Source organism: Lissotriton helveticus, chromosome 8, assembly GCF_964261635.1.
Source record: "Lissotriton helveticus chromosome 8, aLisHel1.1, whole genome shotgun sequence".
Lineage (NCBI taxonomy): Eukaryota > Metazoa > Chordata > Amphibia > Caudata > Salamandridae > Lissotriton > Lissotriton helveticus.
In genome coordinates this window covers 41,831,993-41,855,854 of record NC_136069.1, presented here as the reverse complement: position 1 = coordinate 41,855,854, position 23,862 = coordinate 41,831,993, and the positions used below count along the sequence as shown (strand labels likewise).

At 47.3% G+C, this 23,862-nt stretch overlaps 1 protein-coding gene across 1 annotated transcript in view; it reads left to right on the top strand.

Annotated features, from left to right (window-relative positions):
- LOC144773699 (uncharacterized) overlaps positions 1–19,002 on the top strand; it is a 184,659-nt gene extending 165,657 nt beyond the window's left edge. Inside the window, exons 4-5 of the mRNA XM_078658845.1 lie at positions 13,861–14,530; positions 16,866–19,002. Of these exons, the coding sequence (XP_078514971.1) occupies positions 13,861–14,530; positions 16,866–18,694 (2,499 nt within the window). The 3' untranslated portion in view covers positions 18,695–19,002. The remainder of the gene's footprint in view (positions 1–13,860; positions 14,531–16,865) is intronic.
- Positions 19,003–23,862: the final 4,860 nt, after the last annotated feature.

Here is a 23,862-nt window from a genome sequence, read left to right as displayed (position 1 = left end):
AGCCAACAGCTGAGCTGCACCGTACAAGTATAGACCAATTCATCTAGTGAAATACGTAGAGTGAAAAATGGGTATCCAGGAAACCTATGTTTTCGAAATGGACCCAAGATATGGAATTTAGGAGCAGTGGTTATTTGTACATCTCTGAATTTGTGGGTACACTTGCTGGCATATGATTTAGAGGGTATTTTTCAAAATGTCTTCTTGCTTATCACTGGGTTACATTTGAAAGGCACAAATGCAGTGAAATTGAATTGGTAATAACAACTGTTGGGCTTTTCTATGCTCCCGAAAGGCTTCCAATAAAAATGATGCCTCATTTGTGTGGGTAGGCTTGGTGCCTGCAACAGGGAATGGGCCAAAACACAACATGAATGCAATACATTTTCCCCTCAAAACTCACAATTCTTTTGTGCAAAGTGGGTAGCTCTAGTATTTGAATCTAGGGAAACCTTGCGAACCTGTACATTCTGTAATTCTAGACACCTAGGGATATCCAGGGTGGGCGGACTTGTGTGGCTTTCACCAGGTTTTATTAGCCAGAATCCCTTGCAAACCTCAAACTTTGACTTAAATAATACATTTTCCTCACATTTCTGTGATGGGAAGTTCTGGAAACTGTGGTTAGCCACAAACTTTCTTCTACCTGGCATTCCCCCAAGTCGCCTGATAAAAATGATACCTCACTTGTTTGGGTAGGCCTATTGCCCACGACAGGAAACTGCCCAAAACACAACATGGACACTTCACATTTTTCCAATCAAAACTGATCCTATTTTTGCATAGTTGGTAGCACTGGATTTTGGGCCCCATGCTCAGCTTGTACCTAGGGAGACCTAGCAAACATGCACATTTAAAAAACTAGACAACTAGGGAAATCCAGTATCAATCAATCAATCAATCAATCAATCAATCACGGCATTTATAGAGCGCGCTACTCACCCGGGAGGGTCTCAAGGCGCTGGGGACGGGGGAACGCTACTGCTCGAATAGCCAGGTTTTGAGCTGCCTTCTGAAGGAGAGATGGTCCTGGGTTCGCCGAAGGTGGGTGGGGAGGGTGTTCCAGGTCTTGGCTGCCAGGTAGGAGAAGGATCTTCCTCCGGCGGTGGCTTTGCGGATGCGTGGTACGGTGGCGAGGGCATGGCTGGTCGATCGTAGCTGGCGGGTGGGTGTGTAGAAGGTCATGCGGTCATTGAAGTACTTGGGGCCCAGGTCGTGGAGAGCCTTGTGTGCGTGGGTGAGGAGTCTGAACATGATCCTCTTGCTGACGGGGAGCCAGTGCAGGTCTCTCAGGTGTCCGGAGATGTGGCTGTGTCGTGGGATGTCCAGGATGAGTCGTGCGGAGGCGTTCTGGATGCGCTGAAGTCTTTTTTTAAGTTTGGCTGTGGTTCCGGCGTAGAGGGTGTTCCCGTAGTCCAGGCGGCTGGTGACGAGTGCCTGGGTGACGGTTTTCCTGGTTTCAGTGGGGATCCATCTGAAGATCTTGCGGAGCATGCGCATGAAGATGAGACGGCGTTGACTTGTCTGGTCATCGACAGGGAGGAGTCCAGGATGAAGCCCAGGTTGCGTGCGTGGTCTGTTGGCTTGGGAGCAGTGCCCAGGGCCGGGGGCCACCAGGAGTCGTCCCAGGCGGAGGGGGATGATCCCAGGATGAGGACTTCCGTCTTGTCTGAGTTCAGTTTGAGGCGGCTGTTCCTCATCCAGTCGGCGACGTCTTTCATTCCTTCATGTAGGTTGGTTCTGGCGGTGGTGGGGTTGTTGGTGAGGGAGAGGATCAGCTGGGTGTCGTCGGCATAGGAGATGATGTTGAGGTTGTGTTGGCGTGCGATGGCTGCGAGGGGGCTCATGTAGATGTTGAAGAGGGTTGGACTGAGGGAAGATCCTTGTGGTACGCCGCAGATGACTTCGGTGGCCTCGGATCTGAACGGGGGGATGCGGACTCTCTGGGTTCTTCCGGCGAGAAACGAGATGATCCACTCCAGTGCTTTCTCTCGGATCCCGATGTTGCTGAGGCGCTTCACTAGGGTGCGGTGGCAGACAGTGTCGAACGCCGCAGAGAGGTCCAAGAGGATGAGGGCCGCTGTTTCCCCGTTGTCGATCAGGATTCTGATGTCGTCGCTGGCTGCGATTAGGGCGGTCTCGGTGCTGTGGTTGGCCCGGAATCTGGACTGCGAGGGGTCGAGGGATCCGTTCGTCTCGAGGAAGGCGGCCAGCTGTCTGTTGACGGTCTTCTCGATGACTTTTGCCGGAAAGGGGAGAAGCGAGATGGGACGGTAGTTCTTGAGGTCGGCGGGGTCCGCCGTTGGTTTCTTCAGGAGGGCGGTCAGCTCGGCGTGCTTCCAGCTCTCCGGGAAGGTGGCGGTGTGGAAGGAGGAGTTGATGATGTCCCGGAGATGGGGTGCGATGATGGCGTCGGCTTTGTTGAAGACGTGGTGTGGGCAGGGGTCGGTTGGTGATCCGGAGTGGATGGAGTTCATCGTGCGGGTGGTGTCTTCGGTGCTGATCGGGGTCCAGTTGCAGAGGGTGGTGGTGGCGGGCGTTGGTTCGGTGATAGGGTGCGTGGTCTGTGCGTCGAAGCTGTTGTGTATGTCGGCGATCTTGCGGTGGAAGAACGCGGCGAGTGAGTTGCAGAGGTCTTGCGAGGGAGTGATGTCATTGTTTCCGGCGCTGGGGTTGGAGAACTCTTTGATGATGCTGTAAAGTTCTTTGCTGTCGTGGGCGTTGTTGTCCAGTCGTTCTTTGAGTGCCGACTTCTTGGTGGCGCGGATCAGCTGATGGTGTTTGCGGGTGGCGTGCTTGAGGGCGGTCCTGTTTTCTGTGGTCTGGTCGAGCCGCCAGGCTTTCTCCAGGGTGCGGCAGTTCTTCTTGGATTCCTTGAGTTCGCCGGTGAACCAGGGGGTTTTCTTGCTGCCGGGTCTGGTGGGGGGGTTCTTTAGTGGTGCGATGTCGTCGGCGCAGGTGGTCAGCCACTTGGTGAGGTTGCTGGCTGCTTCGTTGGGGTCCGTTGTGTTGGTGGGGGTGTTCTGGCTGAGGGAGGCGGTGAGCTGCTCGGTGGTGATCTTGCTCCAGCTCCGGCGGGGAACCTGTTGCGGGTGGTGGTGGGTCGCAGTTTTTCTGAAGCTGAAGTGGACGCAGCTGTGGTCGGTCCAGTGGAGTCCGGTGGCGTGGCTGAAGGAGATGTGCTTGCTGGATGAGAAGACGGGGTCAAGCGTGTGGCCGGCGTAGTGGGTGGGAGTGTTCACCAGTTGCTTGAGTCCGAGGTTGGCGAGGTTGTCCAGCAGGGCGGTGGTGTTTCTGTCGTTGTTGTTCTCCGGGTGGAAGTTGAGGTCCCCTAGGAGGATGTAGTCAGCGGAGCGAAGGGCGTGTGCGGGATGACGAAGTCTGCGATGTCTTCGCTGAATTGCGTGCGCGGTCCCGGGTGTCTGTAGATGAGGGTGCCTCGGAGGGTGGTCTTGGGGTCAGTGTGTATCTGGAAGTGCAGGTGTTCGGCGGCGGTGAAGGTATCGTCAGGGTTGGTCGAGATGCGGATGGTATTCTTGTGTACGATGGCGATGCATCCTCCCGTCTGGTTAACGCGGTCCTTCCGGGTGATCTTGTATCCGTCCGGGATGGCTATGGCGATGTCGGGTACTGAGGAGGTGTTCATCCAGGTTTCGGTGAGGAATGCGACGTCCGGTGCTGTTGCGTCGAGCAGGTCCCAGAGTTGCACGGCGTGCCTTTGGACGGAGCGGGTGTTCAGCAGGATGCACTTCAGGTGGTTACTGCTGGTGCTCGACTTGGCTGGGGTGGAGCAGGTCCGGAGGCAGGTGAATCGGCAGGCTTGGCAGGTGAAGGGTCCGTGGGTGCGTCTTGGGGCGGCACGGCAGCAGGCAGGGTTCCGGCCGGCATTGAGTGCGTTGAGGGTGGCGGCGTCATAGGTCCATCGGTTGGTCTTGCATCGCTGGGGACCAGGGGTCCTGGCACTGGGCGCGGTCCAGGCATGGACGGGCGCAGACGGGCTTGCCTTTGGCGCGCCTTCGGCGCACAATCGGCGCGCCCACTGCGCGTGACCGCTGCGCGTACGCGCGGTCGCCATTTATGGCGAAGTGGGAGGGAGGGAGAAGCAGCTGGGAGGCAGGAGCGGGGAGGGCACAAAGCGAAAAGGGGCCGTGGCCGCTTGGACGGCGGCGGGAAGCGGGGAGCGGGCTGGCACAGGGGGACTGAAACAAGCGACAAATCCAACAACAATGTGCTGGGGACAGCAGAGATAAAAAGGCAAAAACAATTATGGAACGGAAAAAAGGTTAAACACAATCACGAAGGCAAAAGGAAAAAGGCAGACAGAGGCAAAAACAATTAGGGAAGGAAAAAAAGGTTAAAACACAGTAAGAGCGGTCATGCACACGCAAAATACGGCGGGGGCGGGGAGCAGAGGGCAGGTACAGCGAGGCTGCGGGCAGCAGCGAGGAGAGGGGTACACACACAGCTGGTGGCAATGCGGCGCGGGGGTGTCCTGAGAACAGGTCACACTCACCTGCGCCGCGCGGTCGCCATTTATGGCCAAGTGGGAGGGAGGGAGGAGCAGCTGGGAGGCGGGAGCGGGGAGGGCACAAAGTGAAAAGGGGGCATGGCCGCTTGGACGGCGGCGGGAAGCGGGCAGCGGGGCTGGCACAGGGGGACTGAAACAAGCGACAAATCCAACAACAGTGTGCTGGGGACAGCAGAGATAAAAAGGCAAAAACAATTATGGAACGAAAAAAAGGTTAAACACAATCAGGAAGGCAAAAGGAAAAAGGCAGACAAGGCAAAAACAATTAGGGAAGGAAAAAAAGGTTAAAACACAGTAAGAGCGGTCATGCACACGCAAAATACGGCGGGGGAGGCGGGGAGCAGAGGGCAGGTACAGCGAGGCTGCGGGCAGCAGCGAGGAGAGGGGCACACACACAGCTGGTGGCCGTGCGGCGCGGGGGTGTCCTAAGAACAGGTCACCTATGTTACTTGCGTGGATCCCATGAGGTGTTTTTACCCACAATGCCCTGCAAACCTCAAACTTTTGCAGAAATCACACATTTTCCTTACATTTCTGTACTGGAAACCTCTGGAATCTGCATGAATCGACAACACCCCTACCACCCATCATTACCTCACTTGTGCAGCTAAAAACGCTGCCCCACTTGTGGGGCTGGACCTAATGCCCGCGACAGGAATGGATCAAACCAAGGTTAATGGGAGCCCTTGCATGGAGACTCCTATTGACCTCAGTTTGATCCATTCCTGTTCCTGGCACTAGACCCAACCACACAAGTGGTGCAGCGTTTTTATAAGCACAAGTGGAGCAAAGCTGGGTTGTAGGGATTCTGTCGATTCTTGCGGGTGTACAGAAGTTTTCATCACAGAAAAGTAAGGATAATGCGTGATTTCAGGCAAAGTTTGAGGTTTGCAGGGCATTGTGGGTAAGAAAACCTCATGGGCTTTAGACAAGGCACACCACGTTGGAAACCCCTGGTTGTCTACATTTCAAAAATGTCTGTGGTTGATAGGTTTCCACGGGTGGCAGCCGACCATGGTTACAAATCCCACAGCTACCCCTATTACTGATCTCTCCACTTAGCACTATATGGCCTTTTGTGTCGAGGTCTCTTGGCCCACCCACACAAGTGAGGAACCATTTTTATTGGGAGACGTGGTGGAATGCTGTGTGGTGGTGGACATTTGTGGCTCCCCACAGAAGACAGAAGTTTCTGTCTTAGAAATGTGAGAAAATACGTGATTTTTAGTCCATGCTTGAGGTTTACAGGGCATTGTGGGGAAGAAAATAGTGTGGGGTGCTTGCATAGCACACCACCCTGGTCTCCTCCAGATATCTTGTTTTCAGAACTGTGTGGGTCTGGTAGATTTTTGCAGGTAGCGACTACCCAAGCCCAAAAGGTGCAGCCGTTCACCATTGCAAGTGGGATGATACTGGGAGTTAGCTCCACTCTCCTCGCCCATATGTGAAAACAGCACCCAAAAGAATCAAATGTTCTCTCGCTTCCCATTGAGCTGGGATGCTTTAGTCCGCAGGGGAGCAGAAAGACTGTTGACGTTTTAGGGGTGATGGTGGGGCCTGATGTTAAGATGGGAAAGACCCACCGCGTTATTTTATAAAAAATATATATTGCTGACATACAGCAGGCTTTCTGCCCTCCAGCGAGGCAGATTGGATTAATTACCCCATCTGTGCCCGGCGGGGGCAGAAAGACTGTTGTCCCCTTCAATTGGAGTGGTGACATAACCATGCCCATGGTGGGAAGCCCCAACCCATGTTTTTGTTTTTAAATTTCCCCAGCCTAGTGGCCTTTCTGCCCCCATAGGGGGCATACCAGGGGTACTGAAAAACTGGGTCCCAATGTATTTGGGGGTGAGGGCTTGGCCCTGCCCATGGTGGGCAGCCTGCACCACTCTTTAATTTTTTTTATTTTTAAACAAGATAATTCCCTGGTGTTTCATGTGCTTTCTGCCCCCTGAAAGGTCAGATCTGGGCAATTGCCCCCATCTGACCCTCCAGAGGGACCGAACGACTGTTTACCCTTTTATTAGGGGAGGAGGCCTGCCCATACCCATTGTGGGCATCCCCCAGTTCTCTATTCTCATTTAAAAAAGAAATCCCTGGTGTGCTTTGCTCCCTCCATCCCTCACGCCCCCCCGCCCCCCCCCTCCAACCAGATAGGGAGTGGAAATACAGTTTGCCCTTTTATTAAGGGTGGGGGCATGCCCATTCTGGGCTTTCAACACTGCTCTATTTACAAAATCCCTGGTGCCTAGTCAGTTTTCTGACTCCCCCACCACCCTTCGAGGGATGGGGGGCAGATCGTGGGCCTTTACGCCATCTGCCCCTAAGGGTGATCAAAAAGACTGTTTACCAACGCTAGAATGGAACACTTTCCTGCACAATGGAAAAAAATACAATTCAATAATAAAATCCTTTCCAGATGATAAACGATATCCGTGTCGACTTCCGACTCTCTAAGATGTTCCATAATTTTACTCTGTCAAAGGCTGAGGTAAGGTTCATAAGGATCATATGAATAGATCCTGATTTAGCTACTGTACCCTTGATAATAAGGTACAGGTTTAAACACTCATTGTTTGTGCACCAACCCGGGTGTAGGAGATGCTTTCGGCACAATATGAGAGCAAGCAGTACCATGATCTAGATGCGAAATTATTGGGCAGGTCACAAACTCCCAAAATAAATAACTGTTGGTTAGACAGCTGGCTTGAAGAAGCTGTTCCTAAGTTTGATCTTTCAGAAAATGATTGCACTTTTGTACCTCAGATTTAGAAATAGACAAATGAGTAGGTAGCTAGCAGCATCTTATCCCCACTCAGTGTAATGAGGCTATTTTTATTTATTTATTTACGAAGTTTTGTATAGCGCTAGCCTGACCGGAGGGTATCGGAGCGCTTCACAACAGTTACCAAGGTGAGGGGAAACGAGAACAGAACATAATGCAATACGGGAACAAAAGAGGCAGAACATATTGCAATGGGGAGGGACAATCCGGATGAGAGTCATGGTAAAGAGGATGTAGCAGAGTTCCATTCAAGGATTTGTAGGCCTACAAACAAGAGCAGGGCATATTACAATTAGGCGAACAAAAGAGAGCAGAACATATTGCGGTAAAGTAGGACAATCCAGATTGGAGGCACAGTGAATAAGATGTTGAAGAGTTCAGTATCAGGGGTTTGTAGGCCCCCAGTCGAAAGAGGATCAGTGCCATTTTCAGCGCTCCGCCTGGTCCTATCTAATCGCAAGGGATCGATCGAGGAAAAGGATTTTGAGCTGACTTTTGAATTTAGCAAAGGAGGACAAAGTTCTGATGTGGGGAGGTATAGAGTTCCATATTTTGGGTGCGTTTCCGGCGAAGGATCTGGTCACGGTTTTTTGTTTTCGTGGTTTAAGCGGGATAAGAAGTAAGGTATTAGAGCTCCTAAGGTTCCTGTTCTGTCCTGCTTTTTTGAGTTTGGATGCCAGATATTCGGGTTTGCCTGTGTGGAGGGCTTTGTGGGTGAGGCAGGCCATTCTGAAGTTTGCTCGCATTTCTATTGGTAGCCAGTTAAGTTCCTTGAATGCGGGAGAGATATGGTCAACTTCCAAATTTCTTAATTCCAGTGACCATTCTGGCGGCCGCATTGAGAGTTGTTTTCAGCGGAGCGAGCTGTGTTTTTGCTATTCCCGAGAGAACTGCGTTTCCATAGTCGAGTCTAGTAGACAGCACCAGTGCTTGAGTGGCTTGTTTGAGGTCTTTGTTTGGAATGAAAGGTTGTATTTTATTGAGTAGCTTCAGGTTAAGGAAGGAACTCTTGGCCGAAATCTTAATGTGTTTGGTCATGTCCAGTTTTGAGTCTAGAGTGATGCCTAATGATTTAACAGAGTCAGCCAGGGTGAGGTTTCCGTTGAGCGCATCAATCTCTTTTAGCCACTCAGCCATTTGTGGGTTCTCATCTTTGTTCGAGATGAGGAGTAGTTGGGTTTGTCCGGGTTAAGTTTTAAATGGTTGATTGACAGCCGACGTTGCACTTCCCTTAATGTTTCATTGAGTCTTTGGATGTCTTTAGCAGAGTATATGTCCAAGTAGATTTGAGTATCGTCAGCATAAAGGTGGAAGGGGATGTTAGCTTTTCTGAGTAGGGTGGCGAGGGGTTACATGTAAATGTTGAAGAGGAGAGGGGAGGGGAGAGCACTGATCCTTGGGGGACTCCCCTCAAGACTGGCTGAAGGTCGGATTCAAAGCTTCTGATTCTGATTCTTTGGGAGCGGTTGTGTAGGAATGAGGAGAACCATTTGAGGACCACTTTGTCTAGACCAGCCCTTTCTTCGAAAGCTTTGAAGAGAAGTTTGTGGTCAACTGTGTCAAATGCTGCCGATAGGTCTAGGAGAATGAGGAGGCAGCATTGGTCTGAGTCCAGAGATTTGTGTATATCATCAATTATGTTGAGGATTGCAGTTTCAGTGCTGCATCCTTTCCTGAATCCCGACTGATGAGAGTCAAGGAGGTTGGTGATGTCCAGGTATTGTGTTAGTTGTTGGAGTACACATCTTTCTATGATTTAGAGAGAAGAGGAAGGTTGGAGACAGGTCTAAAGTTGTTTAGGTCATTTATGTCCAGACCTATTTTTTTCAGCAACGGGGTGACTTGACCCACTTTCAGACAATCAGGAACGACTCCGGTTTTTAGGGAGTTGTTTATAAGCCTACACCAGAGTGGGGCTAGGGAGAATTTCAGTTTTTTGGTGAGTAGAGCAGGGAGTGGGTCTAGGGCAGAGTTCTTCAATCTGTGGGGCGCGCCCCCCCAGGGGGGCGCGACACCATCTCAGGGGGGGCGCGCACTCCACACTAGCATCTTCACTTTCAGAGTCTTTTTACTGTCCCTAGGCGTGCAAGTCTTCACCCCTTTCAAATGTTTATTTGCGAGCTCGGGTAACTTAGAGCTGGAGGAGGGGGGAGGGAGAACAAATAGATAAGGCACGACTTGCGCTTTAGAGTGAACAGTTAACCTTTCCAGGAGGGGGTTAATTGGTAGTGCTGGGCTGCTTCAGCTACAGTGGGAGGAAGGTTCTCTGCTAAAAACGAAAGCAAATGAACAGACAGTCCGGTTCCTTTGCGTTTGATTTCATAGCAGAGGAGACTCCTTGCCACGACTGCAGCTAAAAGGAAGTTTTTTCCTCGCTTTCAGGTTTAGCAAAGGAGACATCCTGCCTCCCAAAGCAGCTGAAGCATTTCAGATCTACCAGTTTAACCCTGTCCTGGGAGGAAGGTGTTGGCAGAAAGGAGACAAAGTTTCTTTTAAATTTACACAGGCAGGCGCTGCAACGCCCACAGGACTTCAAGTTACCAAAAGAAAAATGCCAGCCAGCCATGTGTTTTTTAAACAGGCTGCAAATTGATTGTCTTGACACCAAATATACTTATAAATAAACGAGTATGTATACATTTGTAATGTGACTTTTCTGTCTTTGTTCCATTTTATTATCAGTCATGGACCATTCAGGCAGCCCTAGAACACAATTAAAAGTGCTACTATTTATATGTGCTGTTCAAAGTATGCATAGACAAGTGCTGACAATGCAGCTTTAGGTGACTATTTTGATGGCCCAGTTGGTACAAAAATAAACAATGAGCTGGCAACCCTAACCATAAAACTGGAAGTTTGTTGCAAGATCAGCACATTTATTTCCTCCACCCTGATCCCTGGTTAATGCCATAAAAGCAATAGTTTAACATATCTGAAACCCTACGCTGCGGTCAATAACTGGCTGTGTTAGTTCAAGTGTCTGGGAATGCACCCTGCATTCAGACAACTCACTCATTCTCGCCCTTCACTTTCATGCTCACAAGGCACTCACAGTGATCACAATGCACTCACATTGATCACCATGCACTCACACCATTCACCCTCTCACCCTGCACTCACAGCGATCACAATGCACTCACACTGATCACCATGTAGTATACTTGTAAAGCGCACAGCTGCCCCAGCAACGGGGCGTCCCGGCGCTGTATAACTCTGGGGAACCCGTCCTGGCTTTCCCTGTGGGATGGTCCCTTGCTGGGAGTCCCCAAGGTGGAGCCAGGCATCCCCGGAATTGGTGGGGCCGTTGTGGAGATTAGGCAAGCTAATGCCCAGAGTTGCCGAGTGGAACCCCTGATTAGAGTAAGCACCGAAGCGAGAATTATCGAGTCCGCTGACCAAGGTCCACGACCCTGCCGGGAATTGAACCCTGGTCCCAGGCTGACTTCTGCTCTCAGGCCTGCCGCCTCTAACCAGTGAGCCACACTACTCCACTCACACCATTCACCCTGCAATCACAGCGATCACAATGCAAGGTTTTGTCGTGGATCCCTGGGCCGTTGAGGCGTGTGCGCAGGGTGTGATGGCAGATGGACTCTAATGCGGTTTCACCATTGTCCAGCAGGGTCCTGATGTCGTCGGTGGAAGCGATGAGGGCGTTTTTGGTGCTGTGATTGCTGCGGAATCCAGATTGGGAGGAGTCCAGGATGTTGTTCTCCTCCAGGAAGTGGGTCTGTTGTCTGTTGGCAGTCTTCTCAATGACTTTCGCCGGGAACGGGAGCAGGGAGATGGGTCGAAAGTTCTTGAGGTCCGTTGGGCCCGACTTGGGCTTCTCAAGTAGGGCGGTGATCTTGGCATGTTTCCAGCTTTCCGGAAAGGTGGCAGTCTCGAAGGAGCTGTTGATGATCTTTCGGAGTTGGGGCTTCAATGATGGACCTTGCTTTGTTGAAGATGTGGTGGGGCAGGGGTCGGAAGGTGAGCCGGAGTGGATGGTGTTCTTGATTTTGATGGTGTCTTCGTCGTTGATGTTGTTCCAGGAGAGCAGGAGGTTGGTGTGTTTGGTGGGCATGGGTCGGGGGTGTCGGTGCGCCTGTTTGAGGTTTTCCTGATCGGGGCGAGGGTGTTGGCGCAATCGTCGATCCACTGTCTGAAGTTGTGGGCTGCTGCGTTGGTGTCCGAGGATTCGGATGGAGGGTCTCGGACGAAGGTGGTAACTAGTTAGTCTTCGGTGACTTTGTTCCAGCTGCGGTGTGAGTCGTTGTGGTTGTTTGTGCGTGGTGTATTTCTCAAGGGAGAAATGGATGCAGTGGTGGTCGGTCCAGTAGAGTACGGTGGTGTGGCAGAAGGTGACGTGGTTGCTGGCAGAGGAGATGGGGTCGCGCGTGTGTCTGGTGGACTGGGTGGGTGTCGAGACGAGCTGTTTGAGTCCGAGGTTGTCGATCAGGGTTGTGGAGTTGCTTTCGTTGGCGTTCTCAAGGTGGAAGTTAAGTTCACCCAGGAGGATGTAGTCTGTGACAGCGAGGACGTGTGTGTTGATGAGGTCAGCGATGGAGTCGCTGAATTGTGGTTGGGGTCCCGGGGGGTCTGTAGACCAGGGTTCTTCTGAGGGTGGTGTTGTGATTGGTGTGGATCTGGAAATGTAGGTGTTGGTTGAAATGCTGATGGTGTTCCTGTGGACGATGGCAATTCCTCCTCCTGGTTTGTTGGTGCGGTCCCTGCGGGTGATCTTGTAGCCATTCAAGATGGCTATGGCTATATCGGGCGCCGATGAGGCGTTCATTCAGGTCTCTGTCAGGAAGGCGATGTTAGGGGACGATGAATTGAGGAGGTCCCAAAGTTCGACAGCGTGCTTGTGGACTGAGCGGGTGTGGCCTGCTTTGGTGGGAAGTGCAGGTGTGCGCTGGCTGGTGTAGCTGCAGTTGCGGCAGTTGAAGGGTCTGTGAGTGAGTTTCGGGGTGGCCTGGAAGCAGGTGGAGGATCGGCCGGTGTTGAGAGCTTAGAGAGTGTTAGCGTCGTAGCAGTGTCTGGCGCCATGGTCCTCGCGGGGACCCGGGAGTCTGCCGCTAGGCATGATCCAGGCACGGACGGGCATAGACATGCTTGCCTTAGGCGCACCAGCAGCGCGCCCATGGCCGCATATCGGTCGCCATATGAAGGGGAGGTGGTGGAAGCGGAGGCATGGAGGCGGGAGCGGCTGGGTCGAGGGGTGGTGCTGCAGGGGCAGTAACGGCGGGAAATCGGGCATAAAAATGCACACTATGAGGGGACAAGGCAGCAGAGCAGCAGAAATGAGGGAAGCAAAACGAACACAGCAGGCAGAAATACACAAAGAAAATACAGTAATCAGAAAAACAATCACCAACAGATGGGGAGCAGTGGGGGTTACCAGGAGGCAGAGGCAGCCGGGCAGGCCCTGGCGCTCAGGGCCAGGTAGCTGGGATCGAACCCTGCACGGGGATGGGCTCAGACATGGCGGTGGTGTGGCGGAGATGCTTCTTGTCTGTGGTGTTATGGCTGGTTGCTGAGCGTCTTTCATGTGCTGCTGTTCTTGTACATACCATTAAACAGAGTTGTAGATTGAGATGGGAAAAGTCGTAACTCCCAATACCTTATCTTGGTGTCCGTTTTAGTTGCACTTAGTGCACCAGTAACAAGGTGCTTGGATCCGTTAAAGCACTAGTTGTTTTTTTATGTATTCTGAGTTGTTTTATCTACAAGCTCCCAATTTCTGGTGCACTGACCGACCAAGTACTGATTGTTTTGCAATTTGTTTAATTAGTCTTTAAATACAGGAAGCAAATAAAGTGTGATGTGGACGATATACCAGCATGACAAGGTATCAATTATAGCGTAATACATATTTGCAAAGTATAATAGTTCTAAATTAGTTATACTTAATATCTACAAGGGCACTTTACAGGAAGACTGCCAATTATTTAATCTAATGCGGTAATGTTTTAGAGAAGCAAAAATGTATGAGACATAAAGCATTTTACACAGCATTTTACATCATGTTTCCAGGTCCACGTTACATGTACGGCCATTCTTATGCGCTACATGTGAACCTTTTCAGCGGAATTGCAGTAAGCCATAGCTTTAGGCCACTTGCTGAGCCATGAACCTGATCGGTCAAGTCAGTGTATAGCTGTACTTCTCCTGCCTGATAGCTGGGTCAATGCAATAATTGTATTTTGTAGTTTAAAACACCCTCATTCAATATGTTTACTGTTATCTCCGTAGGAGAATTCTAGTAGTGACAGGACTATCTTATTTGTATAAAAATCTGCTGTGTGATTTCCACACCTCGTACAGTTGTATATTTTACGTAGATCCTTAGGCGCCACCTATATTATGTGTCAGTTTAAATGTGACACTCCCAGAGCTTATTTTGACATGTGCATGAGCCCTGTGCCAGTGGGCTTCAGGTAGCCCCACATATCTATCTCTCACTTGCATGCCATTGGTAGAAATGGTTGCTCCTTGTCTGAGCTCAGCATGGGCTGTATAATACTGAAATCTCACGATCATCTCAAATGATTGTCGGCAGTTTGTTCAAGACTGGAGTGTTGTGACCGAGTTAATTCAAGACTGGAGTATTGTGACCAGGTTTATTCAAGACTGGAGTGTTGTGACCAAGTTTATTCAAGACTGGAGTATTGTGACCCAGTTTGTTCAAGACTGGAGTATTGTTACCGAGTTCATTCAAGACTGGAGTATTGTTACCGAGTTTATTCAAGACTGGAGTGTTGTGACCAAGTTTATTCAAGACTGGAGTATTGTGACCCAGTTTGCTCAAGACTGGAGTATTGTTACCGAGTTTATTCAAGACTGGAGTGTTGTGACCAAGTTTATTCAAGACTGGAGTATTGTGACCCAGTTTGTTCAAGACTGGAGTATTGTTACCGAGTTCATTCAAGACTGGCGTATTGTGACCGAGTTTGTTCAAGACTGGAGTATTGTGACCGAATTTGTTCAAGACTGGAGTATTGTGACCAAGTTTATTCAAGACTGGAGTATAGTGACCAAGTTTATTCAAGACTGGAGTATTGTGACCCAGTTTGTTCAAGACAGGAGTATTGTTACCAAGTTCATTCAAGACTGGAGTATTGTTACCGAGTTTGTTCAAGACTGGAGTATTGTGACCAAGTTTGTTCAAGGCTGGTGTATTGTGACCAAGTTTGTTCAAGGCTGGTGTATTGTGACCAAGTTTGTTCAAGGTTGGTGTATTGTGACTGAGTTTGTTCAAGACTGGAGTATTGTTACCGAGTTTGTTCAAGACTGAAGTATTGTGACCGAACTTTGAGCATGCCGACCTAGCTGACATTTCTAATGCAAACACAAAGAACTACCCCTTCCTGAATACCAAATTATTCGTGTTCCAACTTGAAGTTAATAAATTCACAATTTTCAAACACACAGCCAGTCTATTTGCATCCAAACTGTCCACCAGGTCATGCTAACTTCCCTCAAATGTGGGGTCCCTAGAACAGAGCAGTGGGAGGATAAAGGCACTGCCTGGCCACTCTCTTCAGTGAACCTACAGACACTATTATCATTGAAATGCTGCCTAATTCTCTCTACAGTCTCTGTTTTGGTTTTGGGAACGATTCGATTATTTCTATTTTTTAAATAACCATGTAGTGGTTTCTTTTTTCATTGTAATGTTATTCTTTCCTAAGATATGATTAAGTGGAAATGTATTCAATATTTGTTTTACTGTGCCCTAGGGCTTAAGCTGTAAGTTACCAACCTGGCCCGAGAGGGTCAAAACTATTATGTAGTTGTTTTTGTTCCTATTCAGAGGAACATGGGCTTTAGTTCATACCGGACTGTTACTTTTGGAGCAGGATCAAGGCAGATTTAAATACTAATATTTTTGTGTTTAGTGACATAGTGTGCTAAAAGCATTGCACTAAATTGCTGCCTAGAATAATTCCCAGTGGCCCATACTAATACAAACGTTCATTTTTTTACCTTTCATTAAGTACATAGGGCCTGATTTAAGATGTTGGCGGCAAGGGTACTCCTTGCTGCCAATGTGGAAGGCTGTCCACCTAATTTATAGACAGGTGAATCTTCAGTATCTGGACAGCGGACTTCGGAGTTTCCTTTGCCTGCATACCCCTCTGCCTTGGGAGAACACTTCCATAATGAGGGGGTCATTGGTCTTTTTTATTTTATTTTTAAAAACCAAATCCTGCTTTGGGCTTTTGTTTTTTAAATTAAAATTGAAAGTGTGTGATGCTGTTGTGCTGATGGTGCCAGAAGGGACACTTACAATGAATTTACAGGAACTCCCATGATGGTGGTGCCTGTAAATGCTTGAGATGTCTCCTGGGCCGCCTGACATCTCAATATTTGGAGGTTGGATTACCCTCACCATGGCAGGAGACGCCATGGTGCAGGTACTAACACCATCCACCGACATCTAAATCCGGCCTAAAGTGTACAACACATTAGAAAATAAGTGCTTATGAATTCTCCCACATAGTGTTCTATGTATTGCTTATACATTCAGGGATTACAAATATTTTTGCATCCACAGAGAGCGGATCCATGAATACATAAGATGAAGAATAATGAAGAAAATACTTTAATACTCGAAACATGTCCAATATTCAAGAAGAGCACGAAATAACGGCAAACAGTATAGATAGAAAGCACAGTAAGAATCTCGTACATGAAGAGACAAATCCTGCATGAAACATCAAGTGCAATCTGGTGGCTTCAAGAGGCTGAGGACACTCATGCTGCTGGACTCAAAAGAATATGGTAAAATAACAGCACAACAATGCACTGGTACAATACATCCGGTATGAAAAGAATCCAGATACCGTTCTTCATCTGAGATAAGTATTAGATAGGTACGACAGTGCTCCACTTTCTAACATGGTAACATACATACTGTGGTGTTGAAAAATTCTAAACTCATATTTCTGATAACCCTACAATCTATAGAAAAAGACTATAGGTGTACAAAATGAGTCGTGAAGCAGCCATCTGAAGGATCAACGAAAGAATGCTTTCGCTATATACATTTTAGCACAGTATCCTAGAATGTAAAGACTTGGTAACGAGGTTTGTTCTTTGTTTATATGTTTCATCAATATTTCCTGAAATTGAAGATGCAGACTATAGTAAATAAGCTGTGAGTTTTATTTTTTGCTCCCAGACTTTAAAAAATTTAACTTAGGTTGAAGACACAAGTTCTTATAGATATGTTATTAGTCTGGCAAGCATTCCAGTGACCATTCAATATTATTATTATATAGGGTCAAATATACATTGCAAATATTACAGATTTTCATTGAATGTTAAAATATAGTTAGTCAGAAAGCACAGTATTCAGTCGGGGGCACATTAATAGGATTTATGGCACAACATAACTGACCCTTTGCCACTAAACCTTATAGAAAAAACATACAAACACTACAAAGTTAAGAAGAGCTTTGGTTTCTCCTCAGTAGTAAAGTTGCATCAGCAAGCATGCACTGATGAAAACTGATATAGACAAAGTGATTGTTCAACCATCACAACTAAGAGTTCACTTATAAACAAAAACACAAGAAAAACATACAAGTGTCGTATTTGTGAGAAGAGTTTTAATCTCTCATCATCCTTATATTGTCATCAGCAGCAACTCAGTAAAACATTTTTTTTTATGCAAGATGAGTTTAAATGAGCAATCTGCTCTAGAGGTCAAATATCAAACACATACAAGAAAAAAAGTAAATACATGCAATGTATGTGGAAAGAACTTTAATCTCTCAGGCCATCTTAATATCCATCTTCGAACGCACACAGGAGAAAAGCCATACAGGTGTATTGAATGTGGAAAAAGCTATACCTGTTCATCAACATTAAAGAGCCATATGCGATCACACACAGGAGAAAAACCATACACCTGTAGTGAGTGTGGAAAGAGCTTTGCTTTCTCAGGACAACTAAAGAGCCATCAGCGAACACACACAGGAGAAAAGCCTTACTGCTGTAATGAATGTGGAAAAAACTTTGCTCATTTATTATCACTAAAGAACCATTTTCGAACACATACAGGGGAAAAACCTTACAACTGCAGTGAATGTGGAAAGAGCTTTAGTAAGTCCACAAATCTAAAGACCCACCGGCTGACACACACAGGGGAAAAACCATATGTTTGCAGTGAATGTGGAAAGGGCTTTACTCAGATACCTAATCTAAAGAAACATCAGCGAACACACACAGGAGAAAAACCATTCCCATGCAGTGAATGTGGAAGGAGCTTTACTCAAAGAGCAACCTTAATGCTCCATCAGCGAACACACACCAAGGAAAAACCATACATATGCAGTGAATGTGGAAAGAGGTTTCCTTTTTCATCCTGCTTGAAAGGCCACCTACGAACACACACAGGGGAAAAACCATATCCTTGTAGTGAATGTAACAATAGTTTCACTGAGTTATCAAAATTGAAAATCCATCAGCGAAAACACACAGGAGAAAAACCATACTCTTGCAGTGAATGTGGAAAGAAATTTCGTCTGTCAGGAAACCTAAAGGTCCACCAGCAAATACACACAGGAAAAATAAAATCATATACCTGCAGTGAATGTGGAATGTGCTTTGCTGAGATACCTGCACTAAAGAAACATCAGCGAACACACACGGGGGAAAAACCATTCACATGCAGTGAATGTGGAAAGAGCTTTGCTCGAAGATCAGCCCTAATGCTCCATCATAGAACACACACACAGGAAAAACCATACACGTGCGGTGAATGTGGAAAGAGATTTCCTTTCTCATCAAGCTTGAAAGGCCACCTACGAACACACACAGGGGAAAAACCATATCCTTGTAGCGAATGTAACAATAGCTTTACTGAGTTATCAAAATTAAAAATCCATCAGCGAACACACACAGGAGAAAAACCATACTCTTGCAGGGAATGTGGGAAGAACTTTGCTCAAAGAGCATACCTAATGCTCCATCAGCGAACACACACCAAGGAAAAACCATACATATGCAGTGAATGTGGAAAGAGGTTTCCTTTTTCATCCTGCTTGAAACGCCACCTACGAACACACACAGGGGAAAACCCATATCCTTGTAGTGAATGTAACAATAGTTTCACTGAGTTATCAAAATTGAAAATCCATCAGCGAAAACACACAGGAGAAAAACCATACTCTTGCAGTGATTGTGGAAAGAACTTTCGTCTGTCAGGAAACCTAAAGGTCCACCAGCAAATACACACAGGAAAAATAAAATCATATACCTGCAGTGAATCTAGAATGTGCTTTCCTGAGGTACCTGCACTAAAGAAACATCAGCGAACACACACGGGGAAAAACCATTCACATGCAGTAAATGTGGAAAGAGCTTTGCTCGAAGAGCAGCCCTAATGCTCCATCATAGAACACACACACAGGAAAAACCATACACGTGAGATGAATGTGGAAAGAGGTTTCCTTTCGCAACAAGCTTGAAATGCCACCTACGAACACACACAGGGGAAAAACCATATCCTTGTAGCGAATGTAACAATAGCTTTACTGAGTTATCAAACTTAAAAATCCATCAGCGAACACACACAGGAGAAAAACCATACTCTTGCAGTGAATGTGGGAAGAACTTTCGTCAGTTAGGAACCCTACGGGGCCACCAGCGAACACACACAGGAAAAAAAAAATCCTATACCTGCAGTGAATGTGGTAAGAGATTTGACAAAATCAGCATATCTAAAGAGCCATCAGCAAACACGGAAAATCCATACACATGCCGTGAAGGTAGAAAGAACATTATTTGCTCATTTGCCTTAATAGTTCAGCAGCATTTGCACACAGGGAAAAAAACATACATATGTAGTGAATTTGTCAACATACCTTAAATGCCATCGGGGAGCTCACATGGAAAAACCACGTAAAATATATAGCATGTGTTTCAGTCATTCATAAATTCTCTTAACACACCATGTGTAAATCCATACATGTAGTCGATTTGGGAAGAGATTCTATGATTTATTATAGCTAATGGTCAATTAGTGAAGACACAAAAGGGGAAATAACATTCTCCTGTAATGGATCTGGGTAGAGCTTCCATTGATTTGCATCTACCTGTGTATAAGCAAACTTGCACAGAGGAAAACCTATACACATGGATCAAATATGGGGTGAGTTTCAGTCTGTCATCAATTAATAAGTTGCTGTCAGCAAATACAAACGCATCAAGGAAAGACATTTCAGTGCAGTAAATATGGGAAGAGTTTGTCACTTTTCAGCACGCAAAAGTAGAAGTTTTATGAAGGAACAGCGTCTGGACTGCACTAATATTAGTTAAGTTTTCCATTATTGCCCTTCCTGGCCTTGGAAAAACATCAGAACATCTTGATCCCACCCTCCCGCTGCTGAAGATGCCTTATTTGTGCTAGGAGAGAGATCTATTTGCTCCTATTGCTCAGTATCTTTGTAACATTGTTGAGCATGGAGCATCTTTTCAATTCCATCCACCTGCAAACGGTGGCTGCCTTAATGAATTATGTAAACTGTAAATTCCAGATAAACTTCAATTTATTTTAATAGACATCCATGTAACATTAATTCATCTTGTCATACTCATTGTGTCTCACTTTCTTTTCTAATCAAAAATATTGTCTGTGTATTCTTGTAATTTTTTTAACATGTTTGATTTCACTTGCTGTCAATAATATTTGTCCTATCTGTAAACAACAATCCAGAATAAACATTTGTTTCTGCTTTGTAAACAGATTACACTTTAGTATAGATATTGTTATCTTTCCTTTTTGCCTTATTAGGCAATTCTGCTAAAAGGATTTCATTTGTATTCATTTATTTGGTTTTTAAACAACAATTTTGACTTTCATAACACTCAATCTGTAGTGCACACTAGTGCACAAGAATGCTTTTGGAGACATAAAACCATTGTTTTTATTTCTGATAGTCTGGGAGAAGCAGTGTGTGCTTCATAGATGCAACATACTGCACTGTACGAAACCTGTCGGGAATTGGGGGAAAGGGAATGAAGTTTATTTTTAGGGAGTCAGAGCGTACACATGACCAGGATGGACAAAGCACTGTGAGCTGGTACTCACCGGCTGGATGACAAGCTCTTCCATTTAGGAGATGACGGCTTATGCCAGTCTTTTGCTCCGCTCGACTGGAGGTTCGTGCCTTACTTAAGATGAGAGCATTTCTGGCTCTTCCTTGGCAATGTGTATGGTGCTTTATCTGCACCAAAAATGCCTCAGCTTTTAATTTCAAACTTCTGTCAAGGAATCTGCACCCTTGCAAGGAAATGGAATGGCTTTGACTAGGCCGGTTTCAGTTGTTTCAATGGAAGCACAATGGTCTATCAAAATAAGGATGTTTTTTCATATTTCCTTGCTACTTTTACCCTCAGTACATATGACTTTATTACATTTCAGGTACAATTATCTTTTATTGATTATGATGGCGATTCATTGAGGTTACACCTTAATACATTGTTTGTCTCAAGAATCTAAATCTCTAGATAATAACTCCAATAAAAGAAAACAAATGCGGGTCAAGTCCTCGCTATATAAAATTCTGCTAAAAAAAATCTATCACTTAAATATAAGACAGTCGACACAGAAGAACCCTCCCTAAATACAATTCTAGAAGAAATCCAGGCAGTTTGCACCTTTGTAGATGTCATTAGTCTAGATATTAAACATATTCAAAGGAACATTGCTGCCTTCTCCTTGATAGTCTCTGACAATGAAAGTAAGATAAAAAAATAATCTGATTAGAATTAATCAATTATCTCTTCTTGTTTTAAACAACTTCTTGACTTGGAAAATTGTAGCAGACCATATAACCTCCAGATTTGTAACCTTCCAGAGTCTGTTGAGTGCTTGTAGTGCTTATGTGAAAATACTCCTATCCAAACTCAGCACTTGCACTGACTTGCCTGTGGAAAAAATGCGTATTGCTGTTTATGCCGAGTGCACTGAGATTCCAGTCCTGCTTTTTGTACGAACCGGACGCACCGCAGCAGAGGCGGGGGACGCTGAAGGAATCGCTCTGCTCCGCTCTGAAAACGCTTGGAGCACCCAAACCGCCCCAGCTGCTCACACGCCATTTCCCCGCTACTGGGGTCTCGCATCGGTTCCTCAACGGTTACGAGTTGTGCCCCCATGCTGTAAGGGGTACTCCAACGTGGAGGGAGCTGCGAGCCTCACTCCACCGGCACAGGCACTAGCGGGCAGCGTGACCCCCCCCCCGCGCCGCACCGGACTGCTTTGCACCCGCCGATGGCCGGCGGAGTGTGAGAGTGCGCGAGAGCGGGGGAGGAGACCAGTGGCATCAGGCACAGGGGTAAGCAGCGCAAAAGCAGAAGCGCAAAGCCTAGATAAAGCCTAGTTAAAGCTAACAGCAGCAGGAACCGTGCATTTCGCCTGGTCCCGGGGATAGCACTGTTGCGAGTCCCGGGGGAGTCGCTGGGGGGTACAGAGTCATATTGGCAACTTGCCTGCACGAGGGGCGTGACAGCCAAGCCCAGGCTGCTGTGGATGGTTTGGCTGGGAAGGCCTCTGTGCAGAGGACACAAGGAGTAAACATTGGGGCTAAAATCGTCCGAGCAAACAGTAGTGATAGCAGAGGGGGTAGCACAACAGTATAACAGCGCCAGGAGCTTGGCTCAGCGTTTAGCAACCCCACCAGTTCAGCGCTACGGTCTGCAACCACTGCACTCCCCGCCCTACCAACCGTTGAATGATATGAGGTCAGGCCGAGTACGGGAGACTGGCTGCCCTAAGACCAGAGGGCGGAGAAGAAAGGGCAAGGCATGCTCCTCCAATCTCCAGAACAGCGAGGATCTGGCTTTAATTCTGACAGACGGCGACCCAATTGCAGGGGGTCACCAAGAGAGATTTTTTAAAGCACTTCTAGTTCAACCAAAAATCTTCACAAAATTCAATTTTATAAAAGACATTGGGCCGCCTCGTACTCTAGCAACGCCACTGTGAAAGGTCTTCAGTCCCCCCTGCTACCAGACCAAGCACCGGTATTGGCACCATATCTAGGGCAGATAGTCCAGTCAACTCTTCAAACCCAGCGTAAACAGCAATTTACAGCACAAGTTCACAGTCAAGCCACGATAAAAAACGCGGAGATTTCCACAATTTCCTCAACAACATCTTCAACCACAGGCTTAACCACACCAACAAAAATGGAATGCACTAATAAAAGTCTACAAAAGAAGATAACGCAGAGAAACCCCCAGAACAATATAACAGCGGAATCCCCTACAACCAGTCCTTTAGCCAGCCCTATGGTGCAGCATAAGGCACAGAACACGCAGCTCACAGGAGATCTGATATCCTCTGGACTAACTCAATTTCACCCTGCTGCATCAACAGGGCCACCAGGACCTCAGGAAACTCAGAAATCTCCACAAGCAGAAGCAAAGAAATCAATAACAGCAACTAGCTCAATAAGGACAATAACTCCAATCACACCAACAGGAACCCTTTTGTATGCACAGGTACTAAAGTCCCCAAAAGGGGGAGGCCACTCATTGTCAAAGGAAAAAGAACAACAGACCAACTGGAGAAAGCAGTTCGGTTCAGTTTCACTCAGCCCAGAAAATAAGCTGTCTGAACAGCACTTTCTTCAGGTCCCTGAAGTTTTAGCCACCGGTTCCCTGGATCCAAATATATCTAACGGTGAAATGACTGATACTCCTAGGTGTGACCTCAGCTCCATCAGCCAAGCGAGCCATAAGTTGACACCCCCGTCAGCCAATTTAAAATCTCCAAAGCAGGAGGAAGGTAGGGCTGCTTTACCCTACTTAGGAACACAGGAATGGGAGGACATGCTGGCAGCATACTCTCCAGACCAACAGCTGGGTCCTCTCACGGAGAAAATGAATCCCCAGCACCAGCTCTCACCTGACACTCAGTCCTTGTGGCGAAAGAGGGAAGTGGGCTCAAAGGAACGGGGGCTTCTAGCGGGGACAGAGGAAGGGTCATCGAAGCAAGCTGAGACAGCTCCAGGGCTGGAAAGAGACATAGCCATTGACAGTACTGGCCTGGATCCCCTTCTACAAACCACCAGTTCTAACTTAAACAGCCATGTTGGGCTAGTCAACCAGCACAAAATCACGGCCCTAATAAATGATACCAACCAGGAGCACACCCGTCAGGAAACCGGGCAAACTCACATTGGCTCCCAAGCTGGAAACGTTGAATCGGCAAAGAGAATGACCTGCACAACTCAGACAGTGGTATCCCCTACAGAGGGGAACCAAGCGGGGATAGCCCTGGACCAACCATCTCAGGCTTTTCTTCCTTGGCAAGAACAGAACCGATCAGGAATCTCAGCTTTAACAATAAATATGGAAAAAGATTCCAATGCCTTTCGTGCATTTGTGCAACAAGACCAGAATGTGCCTCAGCAGTTAACCCAACAAAATTCCGCTGCTAAATGGTCTGGGCCACTCGAAAGCACGGCCTACACCCCAAACTACCCAATACTGACCCCGAGATACACTCTGCTCAAACCAAACCAGAGTATGTCACAAAAGGGCACCA